The following is a 15,037-nucleotide window of genomic DNA, read 5'->3' as shown; positions in this document are numbered from 1 at the left end:
AGCTTCAAGTCAGAGGTAAGCTGAGAAACTGGAACCAAACTCTTCCAGGCTCCTGCACAGATAGAGGGGGACTATAAACCCATTGCATCTACTTTTTGCCACGGGTATTTTGTGCCACAGTCGGTATACTAATGAGCACAGGAACACACTAAAAATTAAATCTTCTTTCAAAGAAGTATTTGTAAAATACTCTAGTGGCCAGGGAAAAACTACATCCAGAAAACTAAAATTCTAGTTCTGTTTAATTCCTGTTGCTACAGAGGCTGAAATGATCTTGTAAAATACGGAGGTAGCCTTGATACCTTATCAAGTGAGATGTCCTATCTACAGAAAAATGCATTTCAGCAGCTAGAGGTTCTCAGTTAATGCTCAGTAATCTATAAATCACTGTTAGGAGATTTCTCTATGCAAATGAAATTTATATAACCCTCATCAATCTTTTTTTTTTAAAAAAAAACATCATAAAGATTAAAATTCGCAGCCACAATATGAATTAAAGAATCCCTTAACCTGTTTCTAAGATATGTCCTTATAGCTAATTAATTTTTAGATGGAGAGCTCTTTGAAAGGACTAATGGATAGTGAGCATTGCTGATTGATTAAAAAATGAGCAGGAGGGTTTAAAAAGTGAGCCATGAATGTAAAATTGCTACCAAGCTTTATTAACCTTGTCATATTAAAATTCTCATCTGTGCAAGTGAGAGAAGCAAGTATTAAAATAATACTTTTGCTGAGTACATTTTATTTATTTAACATCAATAAATTTCTCCTAGTTGGTCTGTGCCGTGCAAATCCATCAGACTATTCTCTTCTGATCTAGAAGGTGAGAGACTGAGCCCTACCTCGGAGGAACCTAAAATATGGACTCTCTCACACTATTACATATAACTTTATACATTATGCAACAGGAGAAAAAAACAGCAAAGCAAAGAAAAAGAAAGTGTAATCCATATGTCACCCTGCCAGGATTGCTTCTCGGAGCTGCAAATCTATGGCTAACTTTTATTGAGCCATCATTAACAAAGAGCTACAACATTTATTGAAAGGCCAGTTAATCTGCAATGACCTGAAAACATCAAGAGTAAACCGGGGGCTATTCAACACTGCAAACAGTGTGCAATCTCCTGCTGAAAGAAAGGGAAAACAAGAGCAGCTGCCTTACCCGTTTCCTCAAATTACAGGTGAGCGTGAGGTTCCTTGAGAAGGAGTTTGCAAAAGCAGTGTAAAAGTCCAACACTTTAAGCAAGGCTTCTCGTTTAATAATATGTAAATCGCAGTAAGTCAGAGCCCGTACATTGGCACATGCATGGGCTAGACTGGTTTCCTTCCAGAAGATATCACCGAACACATCACCTTTACCTGAAAAACAGCAGGACAAAATATGTTAAAAATTAACACTTACGTGGTGTTCTCCAGCATGCAAATGATTTCCTTCCAAACTTTCTTATGCTTCCGAATAAGCTAACATCAGCTCCCAGCTGTGAAAGCTAATAAGGGTAAAAGATTTAAAAATAGCTGAGGTATTTGAGCATCTTTAGCAATAGCCCCAGGTTTTTAAGATATTTATAGATAGCTCTGCAAAGTGTCACAGAGCGTAAAAGCCAGACTGTAAAGGTCTCTGTGTAGCTGAACATGCAGGTAATGGATTTTTCAAAAGCCCCTGAACATAATAAGTAGTTACCTAATGGTGAAGTGACTGAATATTTCTGAGGGTCATTCCTAAGTGACACAGGAACCCTGCTTTCACTGATAGCCTATGTCGTTCAGGCTACTTTGTCACCACGGCTCTGCAGTGCTGTTTAAGAGCCAGCTTCCACATGCCACGGATCACTTCTTAAACACTCATTAAACATTTTTACTTCAGTGAGAAAGGCAACATTCCTTCTAAAAACCCACTAAAACCATCCCTGAGACTTCTAACCTCTAAATACCTGGCTCTAAATCTTAAGCAGATCCAACAGCCAGCTCCCAAATTCAAACACATCCACTTACGTAGAAGGTTCTGCTTAAGTCTGTTTTTAAATATTTGCTGACTAAGAAAGGGTCTGACCCCTTAGACACCTGCATATTTAAATAACCACAGCCAGACGTGAACCTCTGCACACGTGAGTACAGGTTAGGGGCTGACCTACTGGAGAGGGGCCCTGCAGAGAAGGAGCTGGGTGTCCTGGTTGGCCATGAGCCAGCAGTGTGCCCTCGTGGCCAGGAATGCCAATGGTGTCCTGGGGTGCATGAAAAAGAGGTGATCCTTCCCCCCTCTGCTCTGCCCTGATGGGGCCGTATCGGGAGTACTGTGTCCAGGTCTGGGCTCCCCAGTTCAAAAAAGACAGGGAACTGCTGGAGAGAGGCCCATGGAGGGCTACAAAGAGAAGTGAAGTAGGCAGAAGCCGCCCATCACCACCATGGGCTGGCTGAGGGCCTCAACATGTGGTTCGTGGCTAACAGCTCAGGTTCTGAAGCAGAAACTGTGGTACTAAGGGCGCTTATGAAAGAAGCCTTGGTCCCCAGTGGTATCCCAGCTCTTCATTTTTGTAGTTATTAAGAGGAAACTAGAAATCAATCAGTCAGTGGTAGTATCTCTATTGATTCTAGGTACCTCAAGCAGCCCCTTGGTGAAGGTTTGTGATTTTATAGTTTGAGGAAAGAAAAGGTAATACATTTTAATGCTTCTTACTCTAAGGACTTACAACATTTCACTCTGCCCTATTTCAGGAACACAGAACAATAATTTATCCAACCTTACTGCTCTTTGGGGTCAGAGACTATTCTTCTATTTCCATTTCTGCCTCAGGTATCGTATCCAGTAACAGGACTAACATTTCTCATGCAGCCTGTACAGCAGAATCATCACTCAGAAAGGCTACATCATTTTCACTGAGCTGCTTTAAAATAATTCTACATATTGAGATGCTATTAAGATGAACTGCAACACATAAGATTGCTGATACAGTTGATAAAACAAGTTGCCTTAAAATGCTCTCCTAATCACAGAGCATTTCCTACAAAATATATAATTTATCTAACACTCTGTTTCAAATTACCCTTTGCAGTTAATTGCCCTTCTCTCTACTCACAGTTTAAAACCTGTTTCACAGACACACTCAGCACAGTTACATAATTTATAGAAAACAGACCATTTTGGAAGTGCACAAAACTGCTTAATGGATTTGCTCTCTGAGGTGGACACAGGGCAGAACTGAGCCTTGGCTGCAGCAACTGCAGACTGCAGTTAAACAGAATTCAGTAATGGGGCCTGGTACGATTTTCCTGCTGAAATGTGAGCAAAATACTTTTTTTTTTTTTCTCCTATATTTAAGGTAATATATAAATAATTCAAGCTGAAAGCAGTGGATGCTGACTCCGAAACTGCGCGATAAGAACATTCCCCAATCACAGACGGATAAAATCACCATTCATAAAACCGAGATCTCCTCATCTTCTGCAGTTCAGTGAGGCAGGAACGACACCGCGTTCCCCTGAATGAGGCTGAGAAGATAAACTGAATCTCTGCACTCCTTCACGGGTCAGCAGTCAGTGCACTTAAATGGGGAAGTGGTTACTTGAAGAGACAACTTAAAAGGTGAAGATGGTATTCGTCTGCTGCCAACGCTCCTTGTTTCACAGGAGGTCACTATAAGAGGCCCAAATGCTTCCTTTAAGAAAGCGTACTTCAGAAAGTACAGAACCTTGGAAGCAATTATGACTTTTTGAATTTGATGTCTTCCCCACACCTTTCCAAGTCTCATTTGCCCTTTGTGAACATGTTAAGAACGGTACTGCATGAAAACACCCAAGCAGATTCTCCAAAACAATGCACACTTCCTCATAAATGCAGAGATTAATGCACTATACTTCATCCCTGTTAACTGTAGCTCACTGAGTGGAGAGCAGTAATTATTCATTCAAGTTTTATTTTACAAAGTGTAACTAACAGGATTTTTTCCTCTTCCTTAGAATTATAATTCAGAATGTACCTGGTAGGTTTTAAACCCCAGCTACTCAGAACTCACCTCCACTGGTACAGATTGTTAGAAACACAACATGCAGGTTCTTGTTCAACACTGGTCAAAATCCATTGCTAATGATGGTGGCTGTGTTGAAAAATAATTTATTGTAGCTGAGAATTTGCTCTATCAAATAGTGTCACTGTGCTCTTTCAATACGTTCTAGTTTCCATGGAAATAAACAGAAGGCATTACTTGTGGAGTGACTTATGTATATGTCCATACATTAAACATACACACGTATCCCTGCACATATAGGGAATGGATAACTCTGCCACACAGAAGCAGGGGACTGATGTTCTTCACCACCTTGCACCACGGACTGAGTTTCCAGCTTGTGAGACAGCAGCTCACGGTTGGACGTCTCAGGTGAGGCTACATGAAACTCCTCAGATGCTGGAAAAGGAAATGAAAAAGTCCTCGAATTCACAGGGAGGAAAGACTCTCGTTCAACATCCTCTCAGAACTCCTATGTACCTATGAAATGGCAAAATTTATTTTCTTCAGACAGAAATCAAGCTAAAAAAATGTATCAGTAGAAACGATAACTTGATAGAGCTTTTGGGAGAAAGTCTGGATGGGCAGTGAGAATGAATCCCTGATGGAAAACTGCACTGAGAGGCAAAACAAATTAAAGGGGCAAAGGTTTCTCCTTAAGGCAATAGCTCTTGTGGACAGGAACACATTTGGAAAATATATGCGGTGCACTCCTAGCTAATAGGCCAGCCATACTACTCCCTGCTTTAAAACATCTCCCAAGACCCATCAGTCACACGAGCACAAGCCAGACATGATGAATAATGTTGGCTTTCCATCAGGATATTCTTAAATCACCTGTTACTTATGAACAGCAGAGGCAATACAGGCCAATTTTGTTGCAGAATCAGTAAAATTGCATTATACACAGAAAACATTCACCTAATTTGCTCAGGTACCAATAGCCATGAAGTGATGGCAGGTGCACAGAAACGGAGGTCAGGAAACAAATACCAAGTCCCTGCAGCCATAATTACATTGCTACCGGTGCACATATTCATACACATACACCTGTCTGTGCCTATACATCTGCAGTGAAACCTCTGGCTGTCAGACAGATATATCTCAAGCAGATGAAGACATCTTACGAGGAAGGAAGGAATTTGCAGTTACTTGCAGCAGCCCACAGCTCTGCAATCATTGGGCGAGCAGGTAAGCAGCTCCTTACCATGAGACATTGAGGGAACGGGATAAGGAAGGATTGGTGCAAGCTCACCAACTGTCTCCTGCCAGCTGGGATATCATCACTCCCTATGAGCACAGTCCACAATGTGCAGAGGTGACTACCAGACTGTGCCCAAGATTCAACTCCATGCTGACAAAGGCACTTTACATTATTAAATACAGTGCAACCTTCCCCATCTGCACCTAAATACACAAAATAAACACACCCTTCGTCCAGCAGTCAGGGCTGCTGCAAGAAAAGGGAAAGGTCAATACTGTCCTGTATTCAGATGGGCTGATGGTCCCCATCTCTCACACTTTTAGCACAAGTCTCCTCTTTGTTTTTTCAAGAAGCCCCAGTTCCTCACAATGGAAAATCTCTATTTTGATTTGATACTTAAACAAGTATCCATCCTTCCTGACTGAAGAAATAAACTTGAAAGCACGACCGTACCCACCATCTTCAATGCTCATAAGGCAAATCAGATTGCCTCAGACTGTTAATCTGATTTAAAAGAAATATATCATATGATTGTAAAATAATACTTTTCTTGCACTGCCAAGACTTCTGAGCTCCTGGGTTTGGCAGTGAAGCATGCAGGTCTAATTCAAAAACATCTCAATTCAGTGGAAGGAATCTTTCTGACACTGGAGGCTGTAGATTGCATCTACAGCACACCAGCTGGCACTAAATTAAGATTGATGCTTCGTATTATAGTTAACTGTGGTGCAGACAGAGACAGAAATATTTTAAACTTACAAAATGATGTGAAAAATTGAACGCTCCCTTTAACTTTGTCAGTAAGAGCTAATAACACCTTTGAACAAGTAACAGTAGGAATAAATCTTACATGGTACTATGCATGTTAACCCATACCTGTAAGATAGGACTCATTCCAAGAAATACATTGAAGAAGAACTGCACAGTGCAAAGCTGCACATCACACCGCGTCTCAGATCAATACTCCTTTGAACACAGTACAAAATATTTTCAGATTCAGCACTTGAAAAACAGCCTATATCACCTTAATTATTGCAGTCCTGCTGGCCGAAAAGCTTTCCTTTCTGAATCATTTGCCCATTAGTTAATTTAGAGTGTTAGCTCACTGCAACAAAATGGAGTTATCCTACAGATGCAATAGGGCATAGGTAATAAGGTGCACCTGGTAGCGATCTACAGAACAGCAGATTGCTACCAGGTGCACATTATGAAGCTGGGGAAACTCTCAAAACCACCTTGACTTATTTTGCTTCACTTAAAAAAACAAAAAATCATTACATAATATTGAGCTGATTTTAGGTAAGGACAAATGTTCTACCTTCCTTCCAAATGAGAGGTGACTCAAGCTGCAACTATGTAAATTAAAATCACAGGATTAGGTACTAATGCCATGAGATGGGGTTGCACTGACAGTTTTTCACACCATGCACTCTGTCACACGTGATCAGCCTTGTCCTGCATGAAGCACACACCCAGCTGAGAAACACCATGGGAATTTAAAGTGTTGATGCATGGATCCCAAGTTCTGAATTACTAATGTGTGTGGAATAGAGCGATGGAGCCTGGGTTGTCTAAGAAGAATAAATCCAGTAAACAACACTGTTGCACTGGGACTGTATGCAGAATATGCTGCAAATTAACATGCAACACATGAAGATAAAGAACAACTCAATTGAATACATAGGGGATCAGGAACCTGAGTGTGGCTGAAACACAAGCCATTAAATTTATATTCATCCTGGCTTGGCTATCAAAATGGAATGTGTTCAGCAGCAGCCCCCAGCCAGGAATTCACTGCTCAATGCATTTCTATCACTACACAGTTTGAGCAATAGTTTTGATCAGTTCTTACAATCAACACTCGAACATGGTGAGTCATTGTTTTTTTGTTGGCCAAAGGACTCCTCTAAGCCTTGCTGATCCATCTGCCTGGTTTAAGTTACTACACAATTCACACGCTCAGGTGTGCTAACAGTGGGAGCTGCAAAGCGGTTTGCAGGCACTGGGCTTGCATTGCCCCTTACACAAAACTCCTTGCCAGGAGTAAATTCAGGTTAATTGCAGCAGGTTGAGCTGCTCATTGCCCTCTGCCAGCAGATGCCTCGTTCTATTAGAGGACTTCACATCCCTCGTCTTTCCTGAGACATTTCTGCTGGGAACATCTCCCCATGCAGAGCAGTGGCAGATTGGTTGTTTACTTCTGCTTGAGGTGGTGGACAATTACAGATGTGCCTTCTCAGGGTCACCTCTCCCATGAGGAAAGTTTGCTTAATTAGAGACACGACTGTTTGCCCTTCTCCATTATCCTGGCAACTGCATATGAGGTATGTTAAAATGACTGGATCTGGTTTTCCCCAGCAAAGCAGCTCCCCTTAACTCCAGCTGTGAGCACAGTGCTCACTCTGCCAGAGCAGTGGTCAGAGCTTGTGAAAGGCAGGAGGCTGTCCCCAAGAAATGAAGACACCTAATGAGGGAAACACTTAATGAGGAGACACCTAATTGGGTGCCTGGGTATCTTCATTAGTGACTCCTATAAACCACAGATCCCTAGGCTCAGTTGGGTTCATTTTCTTACTTTACCAATTTCTGTAATGGTGATTACTGCAGTAGCTGGGCATTTAATTACACACAAATGAGAACGAACTGGAATCAGAGGTGAATGAAAATATACTGATGTCAGTCACTGGGTTTCACCAGTTTTCAAGCATAAGACGTGCCAAGGCTGGGGCCTTGGAGCCAGCAAAACTGCTACTACACATTTTCTCTATCTTTTAAAGCCCATGAATAGCACCTGGGTGGGACTAAAACACTATTAAAATAGTAACCAGCTCCTTATCAAGCTTAGGAAATGGATTGCTTTACAAAGGAGCTAAGTGTCCTGCTATTCTCCTGCTCCTACAGTAGAATATAAGGACCAGTACGCTGTTCTGTTAAATAATCTGTCAGAGCAAAAGAAAACTTCTCATGCCTATGATTAAAATAAGCAGTTTATCTCACTCTAAGTCAGATTTACGCGTTCCACCCATCCCCACGGTACACAATGAACACAGCTGTGAGCCCACAGATCGCCTGTCAGCAGCCACGACAGAATCAAAGTCATTTTTGGCAATTAGAGGTAATTCACTTTAACTTGATATGGTTAAAGGGCTCCCTAGCCAAATGGAGAATAAAATAGGTACTGGATTTACAGTACATACAAGTAGGAAACGAAATGTTCTCACTGCTATACCAAACACAATATTCATTAGTAAGTGCAATAAAGTTTTGCATGTAATCCACTTAGCGATGGCTTATAGTTCAGTAAATTATATATTTATTGTTTGTTTCACTGTAGTACCCTGAAAACCACTTTGTTTTGTTAAATACTGCCACTTACTCTTAAAGCTTTTCTTTTTTTAAATAGCTGTAAGCAAACATAAGAGATTCTTTCATCACTGAAATTAATAATAAAAGTGAGATGGCCCAGCAAGCTGAAGTGCAAGGAATATTTTGCTAAGGCAATTACAGACTTAGGAGCTTTCACCATGACTTCGCATCTGAATATGGAAACAGATTCATTCTTACATTAAATCTCTCTTGTTAAAAAACCTCAGTATATCCTAGAGTACAAAAAGCTGCAGCGAGTAGTTGAAAAGAGCATTTGATGTGCATACCCTGAGCACATATGCTCCATACACAACCAGTGCTGACCTCCATATCTACCATCTTTCCACATGCTGGTGCAACTCTCCAATGCCATTATGACCCTCATTTCCCAGCAGTCATCCCCATGAGGCACAAAAGAGATCCACGGTACACTCTGGGTCTGCCCTTACATGAAAGAAGCAGCAGAAGTTCAGTGACATGAGCAGTCCCCTAGCTCAGGACCAGCACTCGTGTTTGCCTTCAGAGAGCCACATCCCCAGTTTAAGAGAAGCCAAAGAGTTAACACTGAACAGAGATGAGTCTTACAATAAACAGACCTATTATGAACAGGCAAGATGGACCCTTTCCCAGGAGAGCCATCCATTCTTCATCTATACTGTTATGCCTCTTAGGACAAGTCCTGTCTCAGCACTGGTGCTGGCCACTCAATTCCACATTTTGCTAAAAAATTCCCAATCCCATACAAGTTAGTGGAGGGCCAGCATTTGGATTTTTCCACCTACTGCTGGCAAACTAAACACTCCAGAGGAATGGTGGGGGGGGTTAACATGGAGCTCCCCCAGTACTCAGAATTCACATTAATCAAATTGGAATATATGGTGCACCCCTATCTCTTCACACAGACAGACCGAACTGTTTCTTTTTTGTAGAACCACTTCACTAAAAACAATTTTGCTTCCTCGAAGATACTGTTTGAAGGCATTATTCTTGGCTAGAATACTGACAAATGGAAAGCCCAGTGCAAAGGTTAATGTGGAATCCTCTTGAGAGACAGATATAAAACAATATGCATTTCCTCCAGCAGACTGTTTAAAAGATGCCATTCTCTTCTGCTTAGGGATGCTGTTAACTGTGACCAGCGAACCATACTAGGCAGAACAAGCATTCTCAATGGAATAAAAGATGAAGGGTTTGCTCCTAGAGCGATATCTCTTGAGAACTAACATCCTTATCTTATGACAACCACTAACCTCCTGTAGTCTCAGCTGGTGTAAGGCAATAGTAGCAAATATTCAAACCTACATGGAAGTCAAATGTATACCAAGCACCACCATGTCAGTAGAGATCACAGTACCTAAAATAGCCACCACCTCGTCGTCCTGGATGACTTCTAGGGATCCTGAGACCACAAAGCAAAGAGCATCAACACTCTCCCCAGCGTGATAGATGAGGTCCCCCGGGGCGCAATGGATCGTCTGAAACTCCACGGCCAGGGCTCGCAGGCAGCCATCGCTGGCCAGCCGGAAGGCAGGGTGCTCATTAAAAACTTTTCGGTTTAGGTGCACACAAATATCTGCTCTCATGTCCTTTGGGCAAATCGAGAGAACCTGAATGAAAGAAAGACAAAAAATAATCAGCTGGGAACGTGGCAGTGCGACAGCGTGCGCTTTATGAAATAAGCGAATTGGTAGTTTCGTCTGGGTGGATCTTAAGCTTCTGGTGGGAGTTTTATCTTGAAATGAGGTAGCATTAATTTTCTACCCATCTATTGCTTCAAGAAACAAAGGTGAAAGGGTGGTGCTATTCTGTTACCCTTTCACACTTGTTTTCCATAATTGCAGGTGACACTGCTTTGTCTCTGTCCCTCCATACTTGGTGCCTAGACCATCCGCCCACTGCTATGCTCAGCCCCTGCAGGAGCACAGGATGGACACTCAGAGCTGAAGAAGCTTGAAGATGTGCAAAGGAGACCATTCACAATCCAAACCGACAGATTTAGTCACATCTGGAAACCTAATCTTCAAAAGTGTTGATGGAGATGACCACTTACCAACACGTATCCAAACACACCTAGGGTTTCGTTTCAGCACTGTACAGACATACAGTAAGTAACCTGCCCTGGAGGGCTTACAGGCTAGAAAACCCAAAGAGTTTGAGATTAGAGCAAAAAGAAAGTACTAGGAAACGTTATGAAATGTAAAGTAAAGGTGAATGAAAACTGCCCAGCAAAGGTGAAGATGTATTTACTGCAGATCAGTTAAATAAGGCCTTTAATTAAGTCCTTACCTTCAATAGCTTTCCCTATTGAAACAGTAAAATAAATACACCTGAAGAAAAAAAATGAAAACCTGTGGATGTTATTAGGCATAAAATGTTTAATATTTACACATCCTCCTTAACACACCAGCATTCCTGTAATTCTGAAATGCATGTCTCTCTGCGTGGAAGCTAACTGCGCTCAGAAACATACAAAACCTTGTAATGTTTTGCCAGGATAAATAATGGAAAAAGGAAGAAGATGAAGAGCACTCTGTAAGAGTCATGTAAAGAAGAATGCAGATCAGTAGCACTTAGTAATTCCTCATTGTATGGAATTTATCTGGCAGCTTGCTCTGCAGACAGTTGGTGAGAGAGGGATCCTGGGTCAAGGTGCTGACTAGCATTGAAAATTAGCAAACAGAGGGAGACTCTGGAAACCCTGAATAGACTTAGAGGCAAATGGTCATATTAATTCAGAAGTAAACCCATGACTTTCATTTTTGTTTAATGCAGAAGAGGTATAAAACAAGTTATTGTAAAGTATTACTAAAAGATCCAAAAGCATAGAATGGGAAAACAATAATGATGATTTTCTAGTTTGATTAATAAAGTAGTTCCTTTCTTGTCTCAATAGATCGAAGTGTTTTGCTGTCAAACACACAATGAATGTAAAAGGCTGAAAGAGGAGTTCATTCTCTTATTCTCTGTACTATGACAGCAAGTTTGCACATGGATATATACTTTCCCAGTCTACAAGGGGTTATGCAACCATATGTAGTAACCTCTTCCATTATGGGTCAGCTCATTCATACTTGTCATATCAGTCCCAAAATATCTGGTAAAATTATAGTCTAGAAAGCCTTGATTTAATGCTTCCAAATTATATAGGTTAGTCGTACCAATGGACAACTCTCTTCTAAAACATGCTGTTTCTGAAATCTGTTTTGTTTGGCTTTCATCTAATAGCCAGAGGTTCTCATCATCTTGCTCTGATAGAAGACCTGCAATCATCAGCAATCTCTTCCACACCTTGGTGTTTATAAAATACGATTGTGTCAACTTTCAGTCTCAACTTGAATAAAAAACAAAGATGATGCTTCTTATGTCTACCATGCACCTTTCCCCTTGGAAACTTACTTGTCTCGCTTATAACAACCCTCCCAGATATAGCAGGTAATTAATTTATATTTGATTTGATAGATACTAGGTTAATTTTGCTTAATGCTATTTTTCTGTAACAAAGTGTTCTACAGAACAGGTTCAAAAACCCTAAGTCTGTTTTATCATAAACATTAATCAAAAACACATTTGACAAGACATATTCTCCATAAGTCATCATTTGCATCAGTAATAATGTCTTGTCTGAGTCAATGGTGAACAGGTCCTGTATCACTTTTTCCATAGTTTTATGAGGAGCAAATGTCAGTTTTACAAATTTACGCTCACCTGAGTTATCTCATTTACCAATAGAAATATGAAGACACCTTCATTTCTCTGGTTTAAAAACTACATTTGGATACTTCTGGATCAAACAGAAAGCTCGTCTTTATTTTAAAATAGCAACATGCCACCTTTGTTCTCAATAATAACTGCATGAAAAAATTCTGCTTTCTTTGGCATCGTGACTGATGATTTTTAACATTTTTATCTCCTGTTGGGTCTAAATCATTGTTAGGAACTTTTCATGTCTCTAATGTTTCCACTAGTCTAACTGCTTTTGACTTAACAAGGCCATGGGCTGTGAATTCTCCAACACTGCTCTTAAGAAAAATGTGCATATTCACACATGATTTTGATTTCCAAATTCTATCTTTTAAGCTTCCAAAATGCAGGAACAATAGCTGCATGATGCCTTACATGCATCCAAAATTGATTAAACTGTTGCAGAAGATGTCACTGTAAGACTCAGGTACATTCTAGGACCCTTTGTCTTTTGAAGGGTAAACAAACTGAGCTGGTCAAAATGCAACGTGGATGCAAAGAAGCATATTGTTTCCTCACAAATACAGAGTTAAATACAGGTTATTAAATATGAGAGCTCAAAGCGTTACTCTTCTTGTAGTCAAAACAAACATATCTATCATCACACTTCGTCAAATAAAGAGCCAGAAAAAAATACCATTGCACACAAAAAGACAGTCTTAGCATAATGCAGGAATTTGCTGATGTTGTGATAACGTGATTCTCCTAATGACATATTACTGTATGGAGATATATGGAGATATCATTTATCAACAAGTACAGCAGTAAATGAGTAATGATCCAAGAGTTAGCCAGGGATGAATATTCTTTACTTCAGTTTTATTGCCTGCTACTCTGCTAGTACTGAGATCAGAGAATGAAATAGATAACAATATTAAAAGAACTACTTAGTACTGAAAGATTTGGTAAAAAGGCTTTGACTAATCAAGACAAATGCAGACATACACGGGGGGGAGGGAAGTAAAAGATATCTCAATATCAAGGTATGCATTTAGTGTATGCTGCAAGGACAAGTGTTCATGAGCCCCAAGCTGACTGCAGCAATACCTTTTGTGTTTACAAATACCAACATCAGGAATTCAGGAGGAGTCTCAAAGAAACCATCAGTTTCTCTGATATCACTTTTAGCTCTACTGTTAAAAGGGTTTGTTGGCAACACAGAGTGGGAGTAATTTTCCTGTTTCCACAATAAGAGCAGAAAATGATAAAATGAGCACCTCAACTTGAGAACTTCTCAAAAAGATCCTTTATTGGTTGGATAACACAAGAATTAGACATTCCTCTTGTGAAAGGCTCTTAACTGAGACCTCAGCGCTTTCAAGGTAGCATGCAGCTAAAAAGGTAGCAGCACAGTTGTAGGTGGGTCCTATGGTCGTTCAGATGCACTTACATGGTTGGAAAAAGAAATTCACTTTAAGGAAGAAGATAACCTGTAAAGCTCAATCTGTCTTTTCTTTTTTAGTGAAATGCCTTCAGCACTTTTGTTAGCAGAGTGAAAGTTCAGCCAGGACATTTGTTTGAATCCTTGTTTCAGCAGTATATCTAGAAACCACCAAGACAAGCTTTTGAAGAGGAAATTTCCTTAGAGGATTCAAGACCTTTCTTGGTGAAATCTGCAGTTTATAAGTAAGGCAGGATATTAAGGTTGCTGACTGCAATGCTTTACTAACTGATGGCTTTGGAGCACACAGCTTAGAGCAGCTGACCCCAGGGACCTGATGCCTGTGCTGCTACAGAAGCTGCTCCATAACAAGTCTGTAGCCGCAGACTTCAGAGTCATCCAAACATCATTAAAAAAAACCCAATAGAATCTGATAGTTTCGATGCAAAATTGAAGGAGAAAACTGAGGCCTCCCCAGAAGAAAACCTGACTGTGTAAGTGGCATTTCTAACTAGAAGAAGCTGGGATCCATGCCACACATGAACAGTGCACATGCATCCACAAAGATCTGAACCACTATAAAGCTGAGAGAAGAGAAAGTACAGCATAGAATAACATTTATCATCTACCTTCTTTTTGTAGGAAATTAAAACTCCTCAAAGTCACTATAAAGAAATTGCTGAGCTCTGCCCTAAGCACTCTCTGCTCCATGGCACTCAGCTGACACAAAGCAAAGTGTACTCAGTGCAGAGACTCAGCACTGCCGTTATCTCTATAACACCCTATGGCATATCCGAAACGCTGGTGGTAAGTGAAAAGCTCATGGTTGCTGCTAGAGATTGGGAAGAGCTCTGGAAGACTCCCAGGGAATTGGCATAAAATACTTTGCTATCTTTTCCACTTAAGATCTGGAAAGGGGGAAATAAAATTCCCAAGGAGGTTCAATCTGATTTTTTCCCTCTCCCATCCATCTCCTTGACGTGCTCAGGCAGTTTAAGATAAGCCCCTTGCACAGTTCAAAGTGCTCTACAGGGAGCAGAGATTATAGAGAACTCAAAGAAAAGCAAATGAATTGAAACAAAAACTGTACAGATTAAGAATGTGTCCAAATAATAGCTTTTAGGAAGGGTTTAAGTACTTCAAAAAAAATCTTTGCCAGCTATAAAACACTGTGGAATGGCTTAGCAAATATTATAGAATCTTTTAAGGCTTGTTAACAAAGAGGACAGAGGCCAGTGAATCACAAATGGTATCTGTCTGTAATTCTCTTTCAGCACACAAAATTCTCACTTTCTCAGGGTTGTACTTGAGCACATATTGATTAACGTTCAAATGAAGAGCTTA

At 40.5% G+C, this 15,037-nt stretch overlaps 1 protein-coding gene across 1 annotated transcript in view; it reads right to left on the bottom strand.

The window, feature by feature from the left end:
- Positions 1-15,037, bottom strand: part of KCNH5 (potassium voltage-gated channel subfamily H member 5) — a 155,049-nt gene that overhangs the window by 36,695 nt on the left and 103,317 nt on the right. Inside the window, exons 9-10 of the mRNA XM_421414.7 lie at positions 9,926-10,178; positions 1,163-1,359 (exon numbers count right to left, since the gene is read on the bottom strand). Of these exons, the coding sequence (XP_421414.3) occupies positions 1,163-1,359; positions 9,926-10,178 (450 nt within the window). The remainder of the gene's footprint in view (positions 1-1,162; positions 1,360-9,925; positions 10,179-15,037) is intronic.

Source organism: Gallus gallus, chromosome 5 (assembly GCF_016699485.2).
Source record: "Gallus gallus isolate bGalGal1 chromosome 5, bGalGal1.mat.broiler.GRCg7b, whole genome shotgun sequence".
In the NCBI taxonomy this organism is placed as follows: Eukaryota; Metazoa; Chordata; class Aves; order Galliformes; family Phasianidae; genus Gallus; species Gallus gallus.
The sequence above is the reverse complement of the archived record's forward strand: the minus strand, read 5'-3'. Positions and strand labels throughout refer to the sequence as shown.